Source organism: Gracilinanus agilis, chromosome 6 (assembly GCF_016433145.1).
Source record: "Gracilinanus agilis isolate LMUSP501 chromosome 6, AgileGrace, whole genome shotgun sequence".
Taxonomy (NCBI): Eukaryota; Metazoa; Chordata; class Mammalia; order Didelphimorphia; family Didelphidae; genus Gracilinanus; species Gracilinanus agilis.
Genome location: NC_058135.1, coordinates 272,953,423 through 272,978,082, shown reverse-complemented (window position 1 = coordinate 272,978,082; position 24,660 = coordinate 272,953,423). Strand labels below are relative to the sequence as shown.

Sequence of the window (24,660 nt, the reverse complement as noted above, 5' to 3'; positions counted from 1 at the left end):
AAAAGAGCCTAATGAAAAGGAGAATAGACCAAATGGAACAGGAGAATCAAAAGATCAAATTACCAGGTTAAAATCAGTCTTTAAACCCTAGAATTAGAAAATAGAAGCTAATTATTTCAAGAGATCAAAAAATAATAAAACAAAATCAAAGGAATTAAAAATAGGAGAAAATAAGAAATTTCGCATTGAAAAACCACCTGACATGGAAAATAGATCCAGGAGAGGCAATTTGAGAATTATTGGACTATCTGAAAATCATGACCAAAAAAAAAATCTCAGACATCATAGTTCAAGAAATTATCCAAGAAAACTGACCTAATAATCTTGAACAAGAGGGCAAGTTAGACATTGAAAGAATCCACAGATCACCTCCTACAATAAATCCGCAAATGACAACTCCCAAGAATGTTCTAGACAAGTTTAAGAGTTTCCAGGCCAAGGAGAAAATACTTCAAATGGCCAGAAAGAAAAAATTCAGATATTATGGAGCCCTAGTCAGGATTACACAGGATCTGGCAGCTTCCACACTGAAGCACAATAAGGCTTGGATTATGATATAACAGAAGACAAGAGAACTAGATGTAAAACAAAGAATCACCTACCCATCAAAACACTTTCAGGGGAAAGAATGGGCATTTAATAAAATAGAAGATTTCCAAGCATTCCTGAAGAGAAGGCCAGAATTAAACAGAAAATTTGACATCCAAATACAAAATTCAAGAGCAGCATAAAAATGTAGATAAGAAAGAGAAAAAATTAAGGACTTTAACAAGGTCAAACTGATTATATTCCTATATGGAAAGATAATATCTGTAACTCTTAAAAATTATCATTATCACAGTAGTTAGAAGAAATACACATAGGCAGATGGTGAGGTATTAAGCTGTTTAAGATGATACATTAAAATTTTTAGGGAGAAAAAAGAGGATTGTACTAAATGCAAAGGAAGAAGTAGAATGGGGTAAATTATACCACATATAAACAGGTACATGTTGCCGCAGGGGTAGAGAATATTATTACAAGGAGAGGAGAATTCAGGTAGTGACAGGTAATACTTAAAACTTAACTCTCATTATAATCAGTTCAGAGAGAGAAAAACAGCCAGATTCATTGGATTATAAAATCCTATCTTACCCTATAGAGAAGTAGAAAGAGAATAAAGGGGAGTGTGAGGAAGAAAATAATACAAAGGAGGGGAAAGTTGAGGAGGGTGATTAAAAGACTCTAAAAGAAGTAAAAGCGGAATAAACAGGCAGGTGGTAGAAAGGGGTATAAAATAAGGGATTGAGAAAGTGGGACTGATTCAGAGCAAGACACAGGTGTGGAGGGAAAGAGTGAAAGGAGAAAGGGCAGGGTTAAAAAAGGAAATCAAATGATGGGCAATACACAGATGGTAATCATAACTGTGAATAATGTGAATGGGATGAACTCACCTATATAATAGAAGCAGATAGCAGAGTGGATTAAAAACCAAAATCTTATCATCGTTTTTTTACAAAAAATACATTTGATGCAGGTAGACACACATCAAGTAAAGACAAGATACTGGAGCAGAATTAATTGCATCAACTGAGCAAAAAAAGGCAGGAGTAGCAATCATGACCTAAGACAAAGCTAAAGCAAGAATAGGTTTTATTAAAAGAGATAAGGGAGATAATTATATCCTGATAAAAGGCTGTGTAGACAAGTATTCAACAGATATACACCAAATGGTATAGCATCCAGAATTTTAAAGGAGAAATGAATGGATATTGAGGAGGAAACTGATAGTAAAACTCTACTAGAGGGGGCCCTTTACCTTCCCCTCTCAGATATAGATAAATAAAACCAAAAAAGAAATAAGAAAGAAATAAGAGAAGTGAGTGAAGTTTTAGAAAAAATAGAGTTAATAGATATCTGGAGAAAATTGAATAAGGATAAAAAGGAAAATACCTTCTTTTCAGCAGCACATGATATATACTCAAAGATTGACCCTCTACTAGGGCATAAAAGCATCATAAACAAATGCAGAAAAGCAGAAATAATGAATGCAACTTTTTCAGATCAAAATGCAGTACAAGTTATAATTAGTAAGGGTTCATGAAGAGGCAAATTAAAAATTAATTAGAAACTAAATAATCAAATTCTTCAAAATGGGTGGGTCAAAAAATAAATCATAGAAACAATTACATACTTCACTAAAGACAATGACAATGAGGAGACAACATATCAAAATTTATGGGATACAGCCAAAGCAGTACTCAGGGGAAATTTTATATCCCTGCATGCTTATATCAAGAAAAAAGACTGTATACCACTACTAGGTTTTTACCCCAAAGGGATTTTTAAAAATGTTTGTACAAAAATATTTATAGTTGCACTCTTTGTGGTGGAAAAAATTTGGAAAATAAGGTTGCATCCCTAAATTAGAGAACGGCTGAGCAAATTACGGTTTATGATGGTGATGGAATATTATTATGCCATAGGGAATGATGACCTACTTTATTTCTATATGAACTTGAAGGATCTCCATGAACTGATACAGAGTGAATAGAACAGAACCAGGAGAACATTATACACAATAACTGAAACACTGTGGGACAATCAAATGTAATAGACTTTGCTACTAATAGCAATGCAATTATCCAGGATAATCCTGAGGGATTTATGGGGGGAAATTCTTTCCACATTAAGGGAAATAACTGTGGGAAATGCAGAGGAAAAACATGAAATCTATCACTTTTTATGAGTATAGGATTGGGGGTTTTGTTTTTTAAAATTGCTCTATTACAAAAATGAATGATATAGAAATCAGTACTGAGTGATAATACATGTAAAACCCAGTGGAATTGCTTGTCATATCCTAGAAGGGAGAGTGAAGAGGGGAAAGATCATGAATCATGTAACCATGGAAAAATACTTTAAGATAAATAAATGAATTTTTTTAAGAAAACCAGAAACAAAACTAACCACACCAAAGAAATGCTCTAATCATAAGGAAACTACAGAATACAGTTTCTAGGGCCTTGAAATGATACTTTTCTCCATTATTGTGGTCAGGGACATTGCTAAGAAACTTCTACCTTTTCTAATTTAATAGTAATTTTTAAGGATTTTCTACTCTCACACGTCTGATCTGCATTATCTCAAATACACATAGATTTGACAATTTTCAGGTCAAAGGTTAGGGCCACATGTCAATTTTAAACGCCACTGGATTCATTTTAAGTGGTCTTCCAGACCCCAGAATTCCTGTCCAGATTATTTCACTACTGTCCGTATCCCTGGCTCTTCTCTATTTACCACCAAAGAGAAAACCTCCCAGACTTACTATTATTGAATCTGCCACTATTTGGACTGGAAGTATGTGATGCACAATCTGTTCGAGTTGTCATCAAGCATTTCAAGTTTTCTCCAAGCTTCATTTCAGAATAACCTGAAAAACAGTTTGTATTTACCATGTTTTATAACTAAATATTTTTCCTTCCTACCTCCCTAAAGTTTTCCTATTTTAAGAAATGAAATTTCAGTTGCAGAGGAAAATGAATGTGAATTATAAGTTCTTATGATTTCCCTTTCAACATTAAATCTAAGTATGGCTTATGTGCTCCACCTCTGAGTGGTGTTTTAATTATTGCCTCCCAGAATTGTGGATTAATAGGAATTCTAGGATGTCTTAACTGTAGTTCTGAGAGCAACAGCCAATTTGATTCATATCCTTGTTAAGGCCAGAGCATCATAGCAGTTAGTGTCAATTTGTAGATTGCCTAATGTTTATGGAAAATGCTGCTTTTTTCTTCTGTGCACATGAATTCAGGAGGGTGAAGCAAATAAGATATTATATTCAGCTTTATACTTCATAGCCAGTACATTGATGAAAGTTAGAAATTCCTCTCCAGTAACTGGCAACATTTCTTCTACCAGAATCACCAAAAGAAGAGCTAAAAATATAACACTAATATTGTTGACAAGAGCCATGAAAGAGGAGAAATTTATTCAGTTAACCACTATCCTATCACTTGTAGTTATCCTTTATAGCTCTATGCCCATTCTTGTAAGGTGTACCCCACTTTGCCTTCCCAGGCAATAAGGAAAGCTGGGAGTCATAGTGGCTAGAGGCTGGACAAGGAGTCAAGAAAACCAGAGATGAAATCTTGAAATGTGACTCTAAGCAAGATCTCTATGAGGGAGCAGCTGAGTAGCTCAGTGGATTGAGAGCCAGGCCTTGATAAGGGAGGTTCTAGATTCAAATATGGCCTCAGACACTTCCTAGCTGTGTGACGCTAGGAAAGTCACTTAACCCCCATAGCCTAGCCCAGTGATGGCAAGCCTATGGCACACATGTCAGCACTGACATGCGAAGCCATTTTTGATGACATACGACCACATGTGGCAGCATACAGAGAAGTATGGGGCCACATGCCGAGGATGAAAAATTTGCTGTAGTGTAGTGTAGACACTCTGTGCACTATGGATGACATTTCTGCCTATATTAATTTACTTATTTGGGTTTATTAAACACAGTTATGTATTACAATTATACATTTTTGTTATTTAAACTATAAATATCATGAAATTATGGTTTTTTTTCTTGAAGTGACACATCACCTGAGTTATGCTCAGTTTTGGGGCAAATTTTGACCCACCAAGCTCAAAAGGTTGCCCATCACTGGCCTAGCCCTTACCATTCTTCTGCCTTAGAACCAATATATTCTATAGGTTCTAAGGTGGAAGGTAAGGATTTTTTTAAAGATCTCTATGAACTTCAACTTTCCTTATCTGTAAAATGGGGATAATAATATTTATCTCACAGGAATATTAAAAGGATCAAATGAAATAACATATGTAAAGTGCTTTAAGAATGTTACACTGATGTATAAATGTGAGTTATTAAAATTGCTATTATTACAGTCTTCCAGAAAGCAAAATACACATAGTCAGAATAATTTTGTAAAATTCTGCCACACTCTACCCATCAGTTCTCTCTGATCATAAATTTTCTCCCTGAAAATCAAATTTTTTTAAAGTTATTGCTGAAGGATAGTTTTTATAGTAAGAAAGGAGCCTTTAACAGTCTCTTTTACTGACTGAGATTATGTGAAATAAAAATTTTTTGAGTCTTTATTTCACTTCTCTTCTGACTAGAGGTTACAAAAGGCAAGAGATTAGAAATATATACAAAAAATTGTACAGTAAAATTTGGGAGTCCTGATGACTACAAATAAAAATAATTTTTAAAAAAGATCACACATGAGAATGCATTGTGTGATGAATGGATTCCCTACATTCTCCCTCTAGGATAGAAATGAATCAATACCCAACATACACTTGACTTTATTTCCTTATTTTCAGGAATCCTAGTCAGTCAATTCTGAAAGTGGTTTGGAACCCAGAAACATTCAGTCCCTAAAAGTGGATAAATCTGTTTTAGACAAAATTCTGCCTTGAGGCAGTGTTGAAGTCAAGATGACTTCCAAAGATGAGGCATGCCAAAACATACACTCAGAGCTCTGTAGATAATCAAAATGGATCTAGGCTTATGAAAAAGTTGTGGGAGGCAAAAACTGAAGCACTGCAGTTATACTTTCCCTAGGGAAATTTTTCTCTGGTTATCATTCTATTAAAAAGCAGAGAATAAATCAAATCTTTTTGAATATATATCAACTCACAATTAACCAAAGATATTAGCTACCGTGAAAAATAAAGAAAGAATCAGAAAACAGAATTTCAGGTTTGGAAATGACATAAGAACAGAGATTGTTAGAACATAGAAGTAAATGAAAATAAAAGTGAGTGACTTTAGAGCACTAAAAATAGAATGGCAGATTTGAGAGTCAGCCAGAAAACAAGCATTTAGTAGAACTTAATGTATTGACTGACATTGAATTAAATTTTTGAAATACAAAGAAAGCCCAAAAGAAGAAGTACTCACTTGCTATGATCTCACAGTCTAATTGTGAAAATGCATGAAAACAACTATGTATAAACAAGCTATATCGAGCTAGTTCTGAGGTGCCTTACCCTTATAAAATACCCTAATTCAGCAGCTAAAAGCAGGAGATCAAATTCCCTGAGGTCTTCCTCAGCTCCCTTAGGACAGAACTGTGCCAAAGAAATAATGATTTGGGGAAAGGCTGAATGCCTCTTTCAGTTATTTATTTAGTGGTCTGAGTATTTGCCCATTTCTAATGGACCACTGCTTGGTATCTCTGTGGAAGGCAGAGTTGGTCAACCAGTACCAGATCCTCTCTACTCCTTCCTCTCTGGTGATTTAAGGAGTCAGATCATGTTGCAACAATTAGCTTGTTTTTAGTCTAGAAGAAATAAAATGGCATGCAGGTCCATGTGGCCCCTTTCTCTGAAATTTTATGAACTTTTGAGTAGATAAAAAGTAATATTATTATAATTGATCAGAGGCCACTTTTGGGAAAATCCCTAACAATATTTTCCTCTTGACCTTAATTTAAATTTTGTTTATTTACAGATCATTCCTGATTTCTATATATTGGAGAAAAAATCAAGATTCAGGAAACATTAAAATAAAAGAAGCAAATAAAATATATTATTGCTCCTGCTCCAGGAAAGAGGAAAGAAAGACAAAGGGGGAGAAAGGTAGACCTTTTAGAATCTCCCAAATTCCTTGAAGTCTGAAACTGGCAGCTTCATTCTAGTCCTCTGTCCTAAGATGCTTGGAAGAGTCCAAAGGCCTACCTTGATTTCTTCTTCCTCTTTTGAAACTCATTTCTCCTTCTAGTATCTCCTTTCACTTGCTGCCTCTCTAGGACTGGCTCTTTCTAATTAAGTTTAAGTCCTGGCTAAGAATGGTGACACTGACTCCTCTATTACTGTGGCTGCTCAACTCATGGAGTCCCCATTCCTTCCTCTCAGTCTTCCCTCTCACACACTAAATGTCCTGCCTCAAGTCTACCTTGAGTTTCAAAGATCAAAATAGAACAAAGCACTCTCAGAGCTGAGAGAAAGTTATAAATTTTATAAACTACAAATCCAAGGATTCTAGTCAGCTCTAGAGCCCCCTTACTCTAGGAAACACTGTGAGGCTGAGAAGAATGAATCTTAGGACAGTGAATAGCAGGGAATCAGACCTGAAAACTTGTTACAATTTTGGTGTTTCCTGTGTAACTCTGAGGTAACAGTGCAAAGAGAATTAGTCTAGATCAGTGATGGGCAAACTTTTTAAAGAGGGGCCAAAGGAAAGGAAATGCCCATCTGTCAGTCTGTTTCTAAGGCAACTCTTTGGAAGTTTCATTGTATTGTATCCTACTCATTGTATTCATCAGATTAGGAATAATGTCACCAGGGGGATAGAACATTTCAAGGGGCCATGTCACAGGTCATAGTTTGCCCATCACTGGTCTAGAGTTTTCTCATCTGATGTAAAATGAAGCAAAATCTTTTTCCCAGGTCTCTTCCACAATTTACATCATTCATTATAAAGCTCCTCCAGCTTCAAAATCCCAATCTCTTTGTTCTAAGCCTCTTTCCCATTTTAACAATCTCTTTTCTTTCAAATACCCAACCTGATAATGGACTTAATCCTCTTCTTGAGAGATTTCATTCTAGATACTCCAATACAATGCCAACATTCTCAACTCTAGAGGCTGTGATGTAATCCAGTAAGTATAACAAGGTTTTAGAATTGTCCACATTCAGGGAAAGCCTATGTGGGTTGGTTTATCCTCAGCCTACTATTTGACTATATTAGACTAAGTGCCATTTTCATTTTCATCATCCTGAATTTTAAAATAATCTAGAACTATATTTAAATATGTATTTATAAATTACTAAAGTGGTAGCCACTCTCCCTTTAATTAAAAAATCGACTCTGAGTCTTTACCCCAGTTATTAATTATTTATTGAAAAAACTGAAGAAACTTTTCCCAATAACCAGTTAAGTTACTTTCATTCTCTAACAAAATCCCCAAATTCCTAGGCTTGACAAAACACTAAATTTCTAGTTGAGCAATGTATTTAAATGTAAGCAATAATAATACAATGCTCGCCACCCAAACTGCTTTACACATTGGCTTTTGCCACTATGGCCTCCCAGGCAAACCCCAAATCAGGAACAGCCAGCAGAGAGATCTCCTCCCCTCAACTCCCAGAAATCAATTGTTTAACTCCCTACCAACTGCCCCCTCACCCAAAGTTCTCCAGGGGAAGGGGTCCCCCGGAATTCTGGGTGAGGCTTGACCCTGTATTTTACAGGAATTCCATCCTGCCATTTTCTATATTACACTACTAAGGAACTGAAAGCCCCTTAACCCTCAGAAAGAGCAAATAGCTTTTCCAAATAAAGCCCTCAAGAAAAATTCTAGCCTTCAGGATCAGAGGAGGTATGCTTGATATCCCTTAAGCTACATCACCTTGGATGTTATTTCTTCACCCTACTTGTAAAACCAGTCCAGACCAAATGGTACAACTCAAGGAGGATCTTAGTGTTTTCATTCTCAATAATTAGTGACCCTACCCAAATAACTGTATTTTTTTCTAAATACTAGATCTATCTATTTTTAATCATGGCTCTGGAATCAGAAGGTCATGGTTTATATCTTATTTTTGATACCACTAATTTTGAAAATTTCAAAAACTCACTTATCCTCCCAGAGACTCAATGTGCAGATTTGTAAAATGAAAGGATTAGGACCTGTGGTTTCTGCTATCCTTCCAGCTCCAGATCTATTATCCCATGATTCTATGTATCAACAAAGTGGAATGTAACCCCTTGAAAACATCAAACTGTGTAATTTTTGTTATTGCCTTTTCAGCACCTAGGATAACATAGTAGAAAAACTGAAGAGTCTTTACAAAGCATCTGGTTTTTATGTGCTCATTTTTCAGATAATGAAATGGATAAAAAACATTGAATAAAATGGATATGGATGAAGTGGATTGGATAAATTGGATAAAATGGATTAAAAAAAATCTTTAGATTTCAAATCCATCATGCTTCCCACTAGACAATTCTTCCTCAGATCATGCTGTTGCAAACATACTATTCCCTTCCTCATGATTAATTTTGTTTCTATATCTTCTCCTCAATCAAATTCATAAGTATTTATGTGTATATGTGTGTATTATTGTAATGCAAAAGTTGCAAGAGAGGGTTTTGCTCTTGCAGGGGGCCAATTGAAAATTTCTGGCAGTTAGAAGCCCTTAGAATTCTGAGAGTGTTCAGTTGGTCCCTGAAGCTTGGACAGAGTGTAAGGATCAACCAGAGCTCTATTTTGGCTTTTGGTTTGCATTGGCCTGTGTCTTGTCTTTGGACAATTTAAACCTAGCAAATTTATCAGGACCTCTCCCTGACCTTCTCCATATTATTTCCCTGTTTTCCTTGCCTGTTTTCTCGGGGCTCTGGGAGGCAGGGTGGCTTTTGGGTTCTTAGTGAAAAGACTTTGTGTTTAGTTTTCCCCAATAGGCAAGTAGGACATCCTTGAATTCAAACTATCCCTTTAGTATACCCTCTACCTTAAAAGCAGCCAAATCTTCCCAGGATGAGAGAGCAGGTTCTCTCTATGTCTAACCCATTCCTGAGACCCTCTCCCATCTTGTGTTTCTCCCTAGCAGCTGTCAGAAAACTCAATCCCCTCTCTCCTTCCAGACCAGCCCTGAAACATTAAAAAAAAACCCTTGGTTACCTAATCCAACCCTCTAGAGAATCTTTGTGTTGAAGAAATTAGGCAAGTGTGAAGGGGAAGGAATAATTCTCTTTATTTCCTGAGGGAAACTGGAGGCATCCATCTTGGGAGGAAGTAGTTGCCCAATGCTTCCTCCTGAAATCACTTCAATTTCATTGACAGGAAGGAGCCTTGTGATTCCTCCTTTGAGGACTTGAGAAACTGACAAGAAAGCTCTCAAGTCAGATTCAAACAACTTATGACTGGCCCTATTACTTGTGTCTGTAAAAGTGCCTTTCCTGCCTGGAAGGGTTCAGCCTATTTCCCCCTAGTGTCCTCTGTTTCTAGCTTGGGAGTCTAGTCTGTGTCAGCTGCCTCTCCTGAATACCTCACCTGTACCCTTACCATCCAAATACGACCCTGATCATTCCTCCTTAAACCCAACTTTCCCTTCCATTCCTCCTATTACCTCGATCACCCTTTTACCCCTCTGTCACTCAGCAAGGGAAGAAGAACACTCCCCGAACTTTAGTGTACCCCTTTTTATCCATTACATTATATATGCATCAATATTTATATAACCACTACCCTGCAAGTCAGTGTTCATTGTCTTCACAAGTCCATTTTCATTCCCTGCTGAAATTCATTTTTTTCCCCACAACCTCTTCATAGCATTCTTCACTTCTGCATTTCTCAAAGAATAGATGATGGGATTCAACATTGGAGTAACCACTGTATAGAACACAGACACAAGTTTGTCTTCAGTAAAGGTAGAAGATGGCCTCAAGTAGAGAAAGATGGCAGGACCAAAGAATAAGAGAACAACAGTGATGTGGGAGGCACAAGTGGAAAGAGCTTTGCGTCTCCCCTCTGCTGACTGGTTTCTCAAGTGAACCAAGATGACAACGTAAGAAGAAATCAAGAGGAGAAAGAAACATGAAGCAATTACACCACTGTTAGCAAACACAATAATTCCTTCCACAAAAGTATCAGTACAGGCAAGCTTGAACAAGGGATTGAGGTCACAGAAATAGTGATCAATCACATTGGGACCACAGAAGGGCAACTGAACAGTGATGAGAATCTGAATCACAGAGTGAAACATGCCCCCAAGCCAGGAACTAACCACCAGCACACGACACACAGGACGGCTCATGATGGTCATATAATGGAGGGGTTTACAGATGGCCACATATCGATCATAGGCCATCACCGTAAGCAGGAGGATCTCAGCAACTCCAAAGAAGTGGAAAAAGAAGATCTGGGTGATGCAGCCATCCAAAGAGATAGTTTTGTTCTCAGTCAATAAGCCAGAAATAAATTTAGGAACAACTGTGGAAGAGTAACAAATCTCTACTAAGGATAAGTGGCTGAGGAAGAAGTACATGGGAGAGCTCAGACTCTTGCTCATGTTGACAGTCAAGATGATGAGGCCATTGCCCAACATTGTGGCTACATACATTGGAAGAAAAACCACAAAACACACTCTCTGTACTTCTTGATCCTGGAAGAGTCCTGTAAAGATTAGCTGGGTCACGTTGTTTGTTATGGCCATGGAATCCAATCATGTCATATCAGTTCAAGAGAAACTTACTAGGCTTGAAGTAAGACAAAAGAAAAAAGTACCATGAATGTTTTATTCTTAATGTAAATTTTCTTCTTAATTCCGAATAACTCCACAACATTTGATATATTTTATTCACAATTGTTTTCCTAATCCTGTAGCAATAAATTTGGTATAGAATTGCATTCAGAAAAGATCTCAGAATTTATCTACTTTAGCCAACTCAAAAGAGAATCCCCTGTGCAAATTACGTAGTTATTTAGCCTCTCTCTGAGGCTGAATGTAATAAGAATGAATGTAAAATAATGTGAGGCAGCTAATTCTATATTGAGAAAGCTCCCACCATAAGGCAATCTTCCCAACAATTCAGCTAGAATCATTCTTTTAGCTACATTCAGGCATTGCTCCTTATTCACTCCTTCAAGTCCAAATAGAAAAAAATCAAATCTTTGTTTTACGTGACATCTTTCAAAAATTTTAAATGAGCTCATATGTTGTCTCTTAGTCTTGTTTTCTACAAATTAATAATCCATAAATTCTTCAACCAATTCTCTTTCTGGTTTCAAAAACTTCAAAAATGTGAGGATGCTTATCAATTGGGGAATGGCTAAACAAGTTGTGATATATTATCTTCATTTTACACATAAGGAAACTGAGGCAGACAGCTTTTAAGTGACTTTTCCAAGATCATACAGCTAGTGTTTGAGGATTAAATTTAAACTCAAGTCTTTCTGAGTTCAGTTCTCTATCTAATGTTATATATGTATTGCATGAACAAGTATTGTATATATATTTTATATGTAGGTGCCTATACACACATATTTACATAAAGAGATGTGTGTGCATATACACACATATTTATATGGCATCCTGAACAAGGGGAAAATGCAAAAAAAACTATCACCTTCCAAGCTTTGTCCTCTGTTCTCTATATACATATACATGGAGTCTCAAAAGTCTCTGCAATTTTAGGCTATTAAAGCTTTTAAAGATCTTATTGAATTTTTTTTTATTTTAAACCCTTCACTTCTGTGTATTGACTTATAGGTGGAAGATTGGTAAGGGTAGGCAATGGGGGTCAAGTGACTTGCCCAGGGTCACACAGCTGGGAAGTGTCTAAGGCCGGATTTGAACCTAGGACCTCCCGTCTCTAGGCCTGGCTCTCAATCCACTGAGCTACCCAGCTGCCCCCCTTATTGAAGTTTTAACATATTAAAGCTTAAAATACCTCTAAGACTTTGAGGTTATCATGTATATTTAAGTGAATGGTAGAGAAGAAATGGCAGGCAAAAAGGTTAGGAAGACACTACTCTCTCAGAAAAACAATAGAAACTGGCAAGTAAATAACAAGGACAGGAGAGAAAATCACTAATGCAATTAATACATATTTTATATTAAAATAACCTAAGGGGAAGAGACCAAGGGGAAAAATTAATGAATTAACAATAATGACAAAATTAAAATGGAAAATTTTAATGAAAGTTCACATTGTCTTATAAACTTTTTTTAGAATCTATCTATTAAGCTATCTGGCATGAATTATTCCCAAAAATATATAACCAAAAAGTAACTTCATAATTGGAGAAAGCTGTAGAAATTTTTATAATAATATGGATGTTCTGTGTAATAATATTATTTTGATGGAAGTCAAATATCTGAAACAGTAAACAAAAGAAAATCAAAGAACTCATCTAGACAAAGACTTGATAATTTTATTTACAAGTAAAGATGATGGAACTAGAAGATGGAATAAAGAGAATTCATTTACAGTTATTAGACTTCCTGAAAAAGGTTTGAAAAAAGAAATTTTAGGACATCATACAGGGAAAAATTTATAACCTTTCTCCAAGGTTTCTTATGAAAATGAAATGGGGTAATATTTGTAAAGTGTTTGGTCCATGGCAGATTCTATGTGTCCTATTTAATCCTTTGAAAGTTTAATGAACATTTAAATAATTTTTACTCAAAGTAAATTCTATTCCAGTATTTTTAAAAAAACTGTGGGATTATCTTCATCATTAAATATTCCAAGACAATCTCTTAAGGAGAGGCAACAACAGAAACAGAAGGGAAGGGAGAAGGGAGGAAAGTCTAAGCCCAATTAGGACTTTTTTATGCTAATGCACTGAGAATTTTTCCAAGGTAAATACCAAGAGGTCAAGTGATAGAAATGCCATTGGTCTAACAGTAAGGAAGATTCAGGTTCTCATTCTACTTCAGACACTTGTTAGCTATGTGATGTTGGACAAGGTTCTTAATCTTTTAGTCTCAGTTTTCACAACAGTAAAATGGGGTAATAAAATCTGAAAGTCTGAGAATCAAACAACATTATGCTAAGTAAAAATTGTTGAAAGCCATTTTTACAATAAGCATCCAGAGTGGCTAGATGGCTCAGTAAATAGAGAACCATGTCTGGAGTTGGAAAATCCTGGATTCAAATCTGGCCTCAGACACTTTCTAACTCTGTGAACATGGGCAAGTCACCTAACTCCCATTGCTTAGCTCTTCCACTCTTCTCTCCTGAAATGGATACTTAGAGATTCTAAGATGGAAGGTAAGGGTTTGTTTAATCATTGAAAAGGAAGGAGATGTCATTTACAAATATCAAGGTGAAGAGGAACAGATTTTGGAGGCAATATTGTAGTAACAAGAGTTCTAGTAGGATTAAATCCTTCCTCTTTGGAATGATCACAGGGGAAAATCAGACCAACAATAGCTTGGATTTACTCCAAAGCCTCCCTATAGGAGGAAAGCAGGTTATCAGGAAGGTTGTTTTAGCTAGCAACTGTCAAATGAGGCTTAGTGTGAAGAATTATCAAACAAATATATTTTAAGTGTTTCTATAACAGATATTCATAAGACTAACAACCATTAACTGATACATAAATGCAAAGGCCAAAGGAAATTAGCAAATAGCTCTCAAAAGAAGAGCTACAAAATGTTAATTAAAATGTTCCAAATCACTAAAAACTAAGAAAAATGAAAATATTTTAAAACCCTGAGGTTTTACTGCAGTAAATTGGCAAAGATGACACAAGATGAAAAAACAAATCAATTTTGGAGGCATCGTGGGAAGATATGGATGAATACATAGTTAGTAGGGCTGTGAAATGACACAGTCATCTGAGAAAGTAATTTGGAATTATGAAAATAAAATCATTAAAATGTTCACATACTTTGATGCAAAGATTCTACTTCCAAGCATCTTCTCTGAAGGAAATCATTGATAAGAAGAAAACTCCCAAATATCTCTAGGGTTTTTTATGCAGTTTTATTTTTTTTATGTCTGAATTCTATCTCATATGCTCTTCCCACACCCACTGAGAAAATAAATACAACAAAACCTATTACAAATCTGTATAACAGAGCAAAAATAATTCTCCGAGTAGCTATGTCCCCTGTCCACCAAAAAAATGCCCACTCACAATTCCTATTCTAATTCCCTGCTTTCTTTCCTCACAACACCATCTATCTCCTTGTTTTTGCTAAATCCCAGGTTATAACTGGTGCCTTCCCTCCCCAGGCTATAATCCCAAATTTTCTGTGGTCTCTGAAAACAAGAAAACTCAGTTCCCTTAAAAGATGAATTACCCAGGTTCTGGATCAAGATCTTCCTGTCAATTCTTTGGTCTTCCTGCCCCTAGAAAATAGCAAAAACTGCCAGAGGCAGCCAAGCCAACAGCCAAAGTCCTCCACACATGAAAGGACTTATACCTACCCAGAAGAGATGTCAAATGTAAGACCTCAGTTCTGAGATTTCCTAACTTTATAAAAAATGAACTAAACCAGTAGCTATGATCAAGAGATCACGTTCCCTGAGGTCATCCCCAGTCCCATAGGAAGAAACTCTGCCAACAAAATGATGGCTTGGGAAAAGGTTGGGGTTTGCTTCTATTAGTTACATAGTGATCTAAGTCTCACACTGTTCCAGGAAATGATGTGCATCTGAAAGGGAGATTGGGGAATAGAAATAGACAAGTGAGTAAACCTGGGATTTCATCACAAAACTTCATATCTAATTTATTGTACAATTCTGAAGTAGCAGAGATTAGTGGGAAGAATTACAATGGCAATCAGAAAACTGAGAAGCTTTTCCTGTCTTCATGATGATGTTGGCTAGGCCACTCTCCTTCTCTGGGCTTTAGCTCCCCCATCAACCAAAATCATCTAATTTTATTACCATCTAGTTCATACCTAACCACAGTGATGTGGCAAAGGGGGCAGAGCCATATACCTGACATTAGGAAGACCAGAGTTCAAATCTCATTAATTATGTGATTGTAGGCAAGTCATTTAATGCTATTTGACTCAGTTTCCTCATTTGTAAAATGAGCTGGAGAAGGAAATCACAAAGCATCCCTGTACCCTTGCCAAAAAATAAAAAACAAAAAACATATGGAGTCACAAAGAGTTAGACACAACTGCAATGAATCAACAGCAATAAAAAGCTCATGTTCTTCTCTCTTTTCCACAAGAATAGCATAGGAAACTTCATTAGGAGCTTTGTTGAAATTTTTGGGAATGATGTCCGCATCATTCCCCTGATGTAGCAGTTTAGTGACCCTATCAAGAAAGGAAATACCATTCATCTGGAATAACTTTTTTGTAATCAAGCCATGCTAGCTTCTGGTGATCTCTACTTTCTTCTATATATGTTCAATCCAGTTCTTCAAAATTACAGGCAGTTTGGTGGTACAGTGGCTAGAAGTTTGCACACGGAAACAGGAAGACCCAGATTTTCTAGCTGTATCATACTCAGCAAGTCATTTACCCTCTTTTGCCTCAATTTCCCCATCTATCAATTAGTAATAATAATAGTACCTACCTCCCAGGGTTGTTGTGAGGTTCAAATGAAATACTATTTGTAAAATGTTTTGCAAAACAGAAAGCACTATATAAATACCAGCTATTATAACAAAGAATCCTTTTTTAAAATCCTTTATTATCTACTAGGATTCTGTATGCCAAGTAGATTTTAATTGGCAATTATGAACTTGCCAGTTTTAATCAGCAATTATAAACTTATCCTTTAGAGAAAAAAACTGTGGCGTTCTCACTTGAAATGCTAGAATTTTCTAAGAACCAAAATTAAGATCACTAGTTTTTAGATCTTATTCTTTTCTTTTTTAAAATCAGCATGTCTGAATTTATTCATTTTTGCCAGACTCCCATCTCTATAGTCTTCTAAAGATCATTGACAGTAGCTAGCAATCTTATCTGCCATATCTTTTGATACCCAAAGGTGATGATCTGTACTTGAAAAAGTTCACCAGACTGAACCTGTTAGGAGGTTGGGGGTGCCTGGAAAAGAGTCTGTGATCAGTACAACCATGGAATGTCAAGTATTGAGTTTAGCACTCAAGACTAGGTTGTTTCTCTTCTTTAAAAATACTGCCCTTTTATTTCTGTAGAATTGACCTCAGAATAGCCCCCTGAAATAAGTTCATATGTATGTACATGGCTCTTTAATATTTACAAAGTACTTTGATAAACATGGTATCCATTGGTCCTCACCATAGTGCTGTGAGGAAGGGATTTGAAGTATCACAATCCCAAATTACATGGATTTATGCAGTGTAGAGGTCTGTCTACCTCTACACCATCCTACTGTATTGAACGATGGGGCATTAATTGGGAAGTGAGAAACCAAGTGATGTGCTGAAGCTCCAATAAGGAAAATTGGCAATCAAAGCCATCAGTAGATAAAAGCTAAGTTTTAGAGATCATGTCTGACTTTAAGAGTCTGGTAGGTTAGGTTTGAAATTAGAATTAAAAAGAAAATTAGAAAGAAAAAAGACAGTCAGAGACAATCTAATAGTTAATAAAAAGGTGTGATGATCCATGGCTCTGAATCAAAACTCAGCAAGGAGACAGAAGTGGTTCAAATTGATGCATTCCCCCTCTTATCCACACAGAATTGCATCTAATCACCTGAGGAGAGTGACTGGGGCACCGACTCCTTTTGCACTAGCTTTCTTTAATGTATTCCTGTTATTCAGTCATTTTCAGTTGTGGCCCCCTTGGGGGGTTTTCTTGACAAAGATGCTAGAATAGTTTGCCATTTCCCTTCTCCACCTCACTTTACAGATGATGAAATTCTTTTATACATCTATCCAAACAGGAAGATGAGTTCATGGCAATAGTATCTCAGATCAATTAAGTCTCATAAATATTCTTTGATTTTAGGTGTGAGGAATCTTAGCAAAACATGGGGAAAATCTGAATTAATATTACTTTCACCATACCAGGGTATCAGGATGGTAGAAAAGATCTTTGCATAGAATAGTTGTGAAATATGCTCAATTCATGTTGGGCTACTCAAAGCTAAAATCATTCAACACTCCCTGCCAGTAAATGGGACAAGGGAAATCACCCACTTTCATGAATTCCAAGTCATACTAGATCCCAAAGCCTAATCCCTAAGCAGGGCTGCAATTCAGAATCCATGGTTTGTGTCATCATCCAAACGTAGGCCCAACTGAAAATATGAGTCAAAAAACTAAGAAGGAACTTCTTTCTCCATTCATATAAGCTGTGGCATGGGGAATTTAAAAAACTCATTTTTCTCCAAGAAATTCCTAGTATTTCATAGAAATCCTGAATTCATATATTCATATATTCAAAGACTACAAAATAGGGCATACCTATGACCCAGAAATACCATTACAAGGTCTGTATCTCAGATTTTTAAAAAAAAGGAAAAGGATTTTAATTTGTTAAATATATTTAGAACAGCTTTTTGTGGTGGCAAAGAATTAGAAATTGAGAACATGCCCATCAATGAGGAATGACTAAACAAGTTGTGGTATATGATTACGATAGAATGAGATTGTGCTCTAAGAGATAACAAGTGATTTCTCTCAAAAAAGAAACTGGAAAGATTTACATGAACTAATACAAAGTCAAACAAGCATAGCCATGAGAACATTATATGCAGAAAAATTAATATTTCTAATGAATTGTGAGTGACTTAGCTCTTTTCAGCAATTGAATGATTCAAAATTATTCCAAAGAACTTATGATGGAAAATACTATACACACCCCAGGGAAAAAACTGATAGCATCTGAATACAAATAACAGCATACTTTTAAATTTTTTCTTTATTTTTCTTGCTTGTTTTCTGGCCTGTGTCTTCTTTCACAACATGACTAATGATAAAATATGTTTTGCATGATGGCACATGTTTAACCTATAGATAATTGCTTGCCTTCTCAAGAATGAAGAGGAAAGTATGAGATGGAGATAATACAGAATTCAAAACTTTTTCTTTAATGATAAAAATTATTTTACATATAATTGTAAAAAATAAAATTGTAAATTAACAAAATTTTACAAAAGAAATCTTGAATTCCTATCAAACCTATAAGACTATGTATTACCAGGATCTAAAAATGCAGTGGGCTGGTAGCCATTTAATAATTTAATAAAGGTTAGGCATTACTTGTTATTGCTATCCCAAGAACAAATGTCACAATATACTATCTAATCATGTTTTTTCTGCTTCTATGAAGAGTTGACTACACATTATACCACTCACTAGGCATGTATATGTATATATATATATATACACATGCCTAGTGAGTGGTATATCAGGTAAACAAGGCCAGATGAAGAGTTATCCATGCCATGTGGATATTAAATGGATAAAGGACAAAGTAAAAGAAATTATAAAGAGGGAGTTGATTTGAGGGGTAAAAATGACCAAGTCTTTAGTAAGTCATGTGAGGGACAGGTTTAAAGGAAAATTATAAGGAAGCTTTTCTCCCATCCCTTTCTTACTTGGTAAAATCGTAGTTGTCTCATCTAGCAATTTGTTTCTTCCATCACTTTCTTGGCCCACCAAATCTTTAAGGCATTCTTTACTTCTGCATTCCTCAGGGTATAGATCAGTGGATTCAACCTGGGGGTTATGGTGGTATAGAACACAACTACCATCTTATCTTCTGTGAAAGTTAGTTGAGCGCCACATATAGATGAAGATGCAAGGTATGAAGAACAAAATTACCACAATAACATGAGAAGAAAAGGTGCAGAGAGCCTTTATCTCCCCCTCTGAGGAGCAAGTCCTGAGGGAGAGCAATATAACAGCTTAGGAGACCACAAAGATGATAAAGCAAGTCAAGGATATCATGCAAGCATTGGTCACCCCAATGACCCCACCACATAAGCATCAGTGCAGGTGTGTTTCAATGGGACATTGACATAACAGAAGTAATGGTCAATCAGATTGGAACCTCAGAAGGGCAACCAGAGAGTGAGAAGGGTCTGTACAGTAGAATGAATAAAGGCTCTCACCCAAGAACTCACCACCAAGATAGTACAAACCCTCTGGTTCATTATAGCTGTATAGTGCAGGGACTTACAAATGACCATATACTGTCATAAACCATTACTTTTAGGATGAAGATCTCTGCACAGCCCCCAAAGAAATGGATCCAAAGAGTTGAGCTCTACAAGTCAAGATCTACAAAGGAGATGACCTTGACTTTAACTTGGAAGTTCACAATCAGCTTTGGAGCAGTGCCATAAGAATAATAAATATCTAGCAAAGATAAGAGACTGTAGAAGAAGTCCATGGGAGAATTGTGATTTGGTCTACTCCTGATATTGAGGATAATAAGGGAATTCCCAAAGACATTGATTGTGTAAAAAAGTAAGAAGAGAAAGAAGCAAACTTGATGCACCTCCTCATTCTGGGACAGACCAGTTAGAATAAATTCTGAGATGTTACTTTGCATGAAATGTTGATGGTTTTCAAATGAGTCATACATTATGAATTTATCTGAAGACATGAGGAAATAAGAATGTCATTAGTCTGGGGTCAATTATGAAAGTGAATGACAATTTTTATGAAACATACTATCCTGAGGCTTGAGCTCGGTAAAGTTCAATGTCTGACAAAGGTCACACAGCTAGTAATACTAGCGGGATTTGAACACAAGTCTTCCTAAATTCTTGCTACATTACCTTTTTTTAATGGTATCAATTCTATTCAGAGATGAGAGTTCCTAGGTTCAAATCTAGCCTCAGACACTTCCTAGCTATGTGACCCTGGGCAAGTCACTTAACCCCCATTGCCTAGACCTTTCTTTCTGCCTTAGAGCCAATACATAGTATTGATTCTAATATGGAAGATAAGGGTTAAAAAAAGAACATATACGTTCTTTTTCCTTTTTCCCTGATCACTTTACAAAACAAACCTAATAGTAGTATTGCTGGGTCAAAAGGCATTTCAACTTGAAATCTGAAGACTCCAATTTTGCCCCTTGTCCCCTGAGATCTCACCCTGAGGGAAGTCCTAGATTCACCTATTTCAGACTGAACAATAGACCTTAAAGTATTTGATGATCCCAGCTTAGTTGGGGCTAGCAGACCTAATCAAATATTAAGTACCCTTCTAGTCTTAGAAGTTTGCCCCATTGTATCAGAGATCCATTCCCAAGAAGACCAATACCTGTGCAGGAAGCATCCTTTTAGTATCCATTGTAAATAGACCTCTCTGATACCCCAGCCTCTGACTATGGCCTCTTTCCCAAGCCTGCTTACAGCCTGTCAGTGTATATTTGATGCCTTGAGTTCCCCAAAAGGTATATAAGATTCCTATGTTCTATTGTTTCTTTGGAGAATCATCTCATGAAGTGCATTCTCCCAGAGATACTGTCCCCAGAGCCCCAGGATTTTGACTCTGTGTAGTATTTTGGTGCTTTGTTCTGTGATAGTGGCTGATTGTATTGGACCTATCTCTTTGCTGATTAAAGACTTCATTTTATCTGATTACTTTAGTAGGTCTGCGTTTTTTCCAAGTGTATACAGTTTTATAAGTCTTTGGGCATAATTCCAGATTACTCTCCAAAATGGTTGAATCAGTTCATAGTTCCACCAACAGTGTATTAGTGTTCTCATTTTTCCATATCCACAGCAACATTTCTCATTTTGATCTTTTATTATTTTGGCTAATCTATTATGTGTGAGATGATATCTCAGAGTTGTTTTGATTTGCATTTCTCTCATCAATAATGCCTTAGAGCATTTTTTCATGTTGATTTCTTCCTCCAAAAACTATCCATTCATATCTTTTGACTTTTGTCAATTAAGGAATGGTGCATATTCTTATAAATTTGACAAACTTCTCTGTATAGTTTAGATATGAGACCTCTTTCTAAGAAATTGTCTATTAAGATATTTTCCCAAATTATTGCTTTTCTTCTAACTTTGGCTATATTAGTTTCATTTGTACAAAAAACTTTTCAATCTAATGTAATCAAAATTATCTATTTTACATCTTATAATGCTCTTTATCTCTTATTTATTCATAAATTCCTCTTCTATCCATCAATCTGATAGGTAATAGGTTCCTTGCTCTTCTTATTTGCTTATATCTCCATTTGTACCTAGATAATGGATCCATGTTGATCTTAAATTATTTAAGAAATTTGTCTATATCTAGTTCCTGCCATATTGCTTTCCAGTTTCTCTAATAATTTTTGCCAAATGCTGAATTCTTATCACAGAATCTTGAATCTTTACTTTTGTCAAATGAAAAGTTACTTTAATCTATTCCAACTGATTGTTGTATGTCTATTCTGTTCTGCTGATCTACTTTTCTATTTTTTAAACACTTGTCTTCTGTCTTAAAATCAATACTATGTATTGTTTCCAAGGCAGAAGAGTGATAAGGGATAGACAATTGGGGTTAAATGATTTTCCCAGGGTCACACAACTAGGAAGTGTCTGAGACCAGATTTGAACATACATCCTCTCATCTCTAAGCCTAGGTTCTCAATCTACTGAATCACCTAACTGCCTACTACTTTTCTGTTTCTAAGCCAGTACCACATAATTTTGATAATTACTGCTTTAAAATACAAATTGAAATATGATTCTGCTAGACCTACTTGCTTTACATTTTTTCATTAATTTGTTTTAAATTCTTGATCTTCCAAATGAAATTTTGCTTGATCTTCCAAAAGAAATTTTTCTTTAAAAAAATTTTTGGTAATTTAATTGAAATGTCATCAAATAAGTAGATTAGGTTAATTATATTGGCTCCATCAACCCATGACAATATTTCTCCAATTATGTAAATCTGACTTTATTTGCATAAAAAGTACTTTGTGTTCATGTAGTTTCTTGGTTTGTTTTTGCAGGTATGCTCCTAAGTATTTTATTCTATCTGAAGTTATTTTAGATGAGTTATCTCTTACTATCTCTTCTTGAAAGACTTTGTCAGTGATATATAGAAATAATGATAATTTATGTGGGTTTATTTTACATCCTGCTATTTACATCCTGCTTTTTATATCCTGCTACTTTCATTAAATTATTGATAGTTTCAACTATTTTTTCTTATCAATCTATCATAATAAAAACTGTTCTATGTGAGTTTGCCCCTCCTTCTTAATAGTGAGGAAATAAGATAATTAATTGCTTAAATTTGCTAGTCTCAAAACATTCACTCTTTTTCCTTTCAAAGCTTCTGCTTAATGTACAATAGAACTCTGTTCACTTTCTGTACTTCACATACACTACATTGAGACTTTCATATCCATCATATTCTAATCCAATATTCCTCTTACCTTCTTCTACTTGCTTTTCACCATCATTATTCAAATAAACTTCAGTCTACCAGGTATTATTTCTACCTGCTAATTAGTAGCTCAAAAGAGCCCAGATTATCATTCTTCTTAAAAATTACATCATTTACATACTATATCTTTAGTACATTATTTCATCCAATTCACCTCAGACATTAATTTAGTCAACAGTACAAATTCATAAATCATTTGTGATTAAACAAAATCACATGATACGGATTGCATTTTGATTTGTGTTTACATTCAAACAAAACTATTCTTGTCCAAAGTACAAATTTTGGTAGCAATCTATAGAACACTTATATTTCAAAAATTATTTAACAGTATTCCAAACTCTTGATACATGTTCCATTTCACATATACAGAATTAAAACTTTTTCTTTCCCAATGTTCATAGCATTTTCACTTGTGAGCATAAATTCTTAGTGCTTCATCACCTCTTACTTCTATAAAGCTGGTACTAAATTTCTAATACTGTTTCTAATTTCTAATACCATTGCACTTCATTAAATAGTCAGCATTATTATGTTTGCTTCTCATTTGTTTCTTAAAGTAAACTCTTTCTGACAAACAGACTGGCTACTCATTACACTGATTAAATAATATATTAATCAGTTCTCAATTTTACTTTATTCAAATGCAAACTATTCTTGATATGTTCAAAAGTTCAAACCATTTTAACCATTGTGTTTACTTTAAATCTCAGAGGGAACAAACAACTCTCTCACTACTAAATTGATACAAAACAAAACCCTTCTGTAATCTCATAAACAATATGATAGACAATGTTAAACTCTGAATCACCTCTATATTCATTTCTCTCAGTTAAACAAGCATATTTCAAAATCACCTATGATTTTCCAAAACCACATAATGACATATTCCAACCTTGAAATTAATACTATTCAGAAATTCAAATGAGATCAAATATCTCTTTCTGTTCTTCTTATACCTTCCCTCTCTGTGGCCAGAGCAGAGGATAAAGGAGGAAGTGTTTAACAGATCTTTTTCTGCCTCTGTCTTCTGTAAAGCAGAGGGCAAAATCCCTTTTTGCTTAATTAAGCTATCTTAGAGTTTAAGAAACTCAAAATGTACACACACAAAAAGAAGTGCCTTTTTGAATCTCTTCACTCATTCTCCTGTCTTTCAAAAAACCCCTCATATTCTGGAATGATGGAGAGGAGAGACAGAGTTACTTCATCAATAACATAGAGTTTTCTTCCCAACCTCCCCTTGTGTGAACAACAAGACAACACAGAGTTACAGGAGACAGACATCGAACAGTTAACATAAACTTTAAAACCTGTCTCAGCAGTGTTTCCAGGAAAAGAGGGTTCTACTTGGTCCTTTCATTTGAGTGTAACAAGCCCAATCTCATTCAGCAGTTCTCACAGTTGTGTCTTCAGATTTCAACAGCAGAGGGGGACAGCCTAATATCTCTTCAAGACTTTATCCTTATCCTCAGTAAGCCCAAAGAAAGATGTTTGACCCAAGGTACCTGAGTTTCCATTATCAACTTGGTAAGCTTCCCTCTTAAGTTCTTGATTCATTCTTTCTACCTTCCCTAAAGAAGGAGGGTACCATGGGGTATGAAAATCCCAGTCAATTTCTAAAGTTCTTGCTAATCCCTACAACACCTTGGATGTAAAATGGGTCCCATTATAAGAATCAATAATCTCAATAAACTCATACCTTGGCACAAGTTGCTCAAGCAAAATTTTGATCACTGTTATACCAGTGACTTGGCTGGCTTCTTTCAGCATTTTTGGCTTCAGCAAGTCTGTTAATACTTGATTCAATAATTCCACATGAGCTAATGCTTTCCCTTTGCTAGAAATTGGGCCTCTCTCTTCTGGCATCTTCAAAGCCTGGTTAAGTGCATATAAC

The 24,660-nt window shown here is 35.6% G+C and overlaps 1 protein-coding gene and 1 pseudogene across 1 annotated transcript; both read right to left on the bottom strand.

The window, feature by feature from the left end:
- Positions 1-10,257: 10,257 nt before the first annotated feature.
- LOC123251489 (olfactory receptor 4B1-like) lies at positions 10,258-11,169 on the bottom strand. The gene has a single exon (XM_044680754.1). The coding sequence runs from the start codon at positions 11,167-11,169 to the stop codon at positions 10,258-10,260; it is 912 nt and encodes a 303-aa protein (XP_044536689.1).
- Positions 11,170-18,982: 7,813 nt separating this feature from the next.
- LOC123252587 lies at positions 18,983-19,755 on the bottom strand (annotated as a pseudogene).
- Positions 19,756-24,660: the final 4,905 nt, after the last annotated feature.

What these genes read in the sequence shown, in the direction of transcription:
- LOC123251489 (XM_044680754.1), bottom strand. Translation starts at nt 11,169, where the DNA reads ATGGCCATAACAAACAACGTGACCCAGCTAATCTTTACAGGACTCTTC.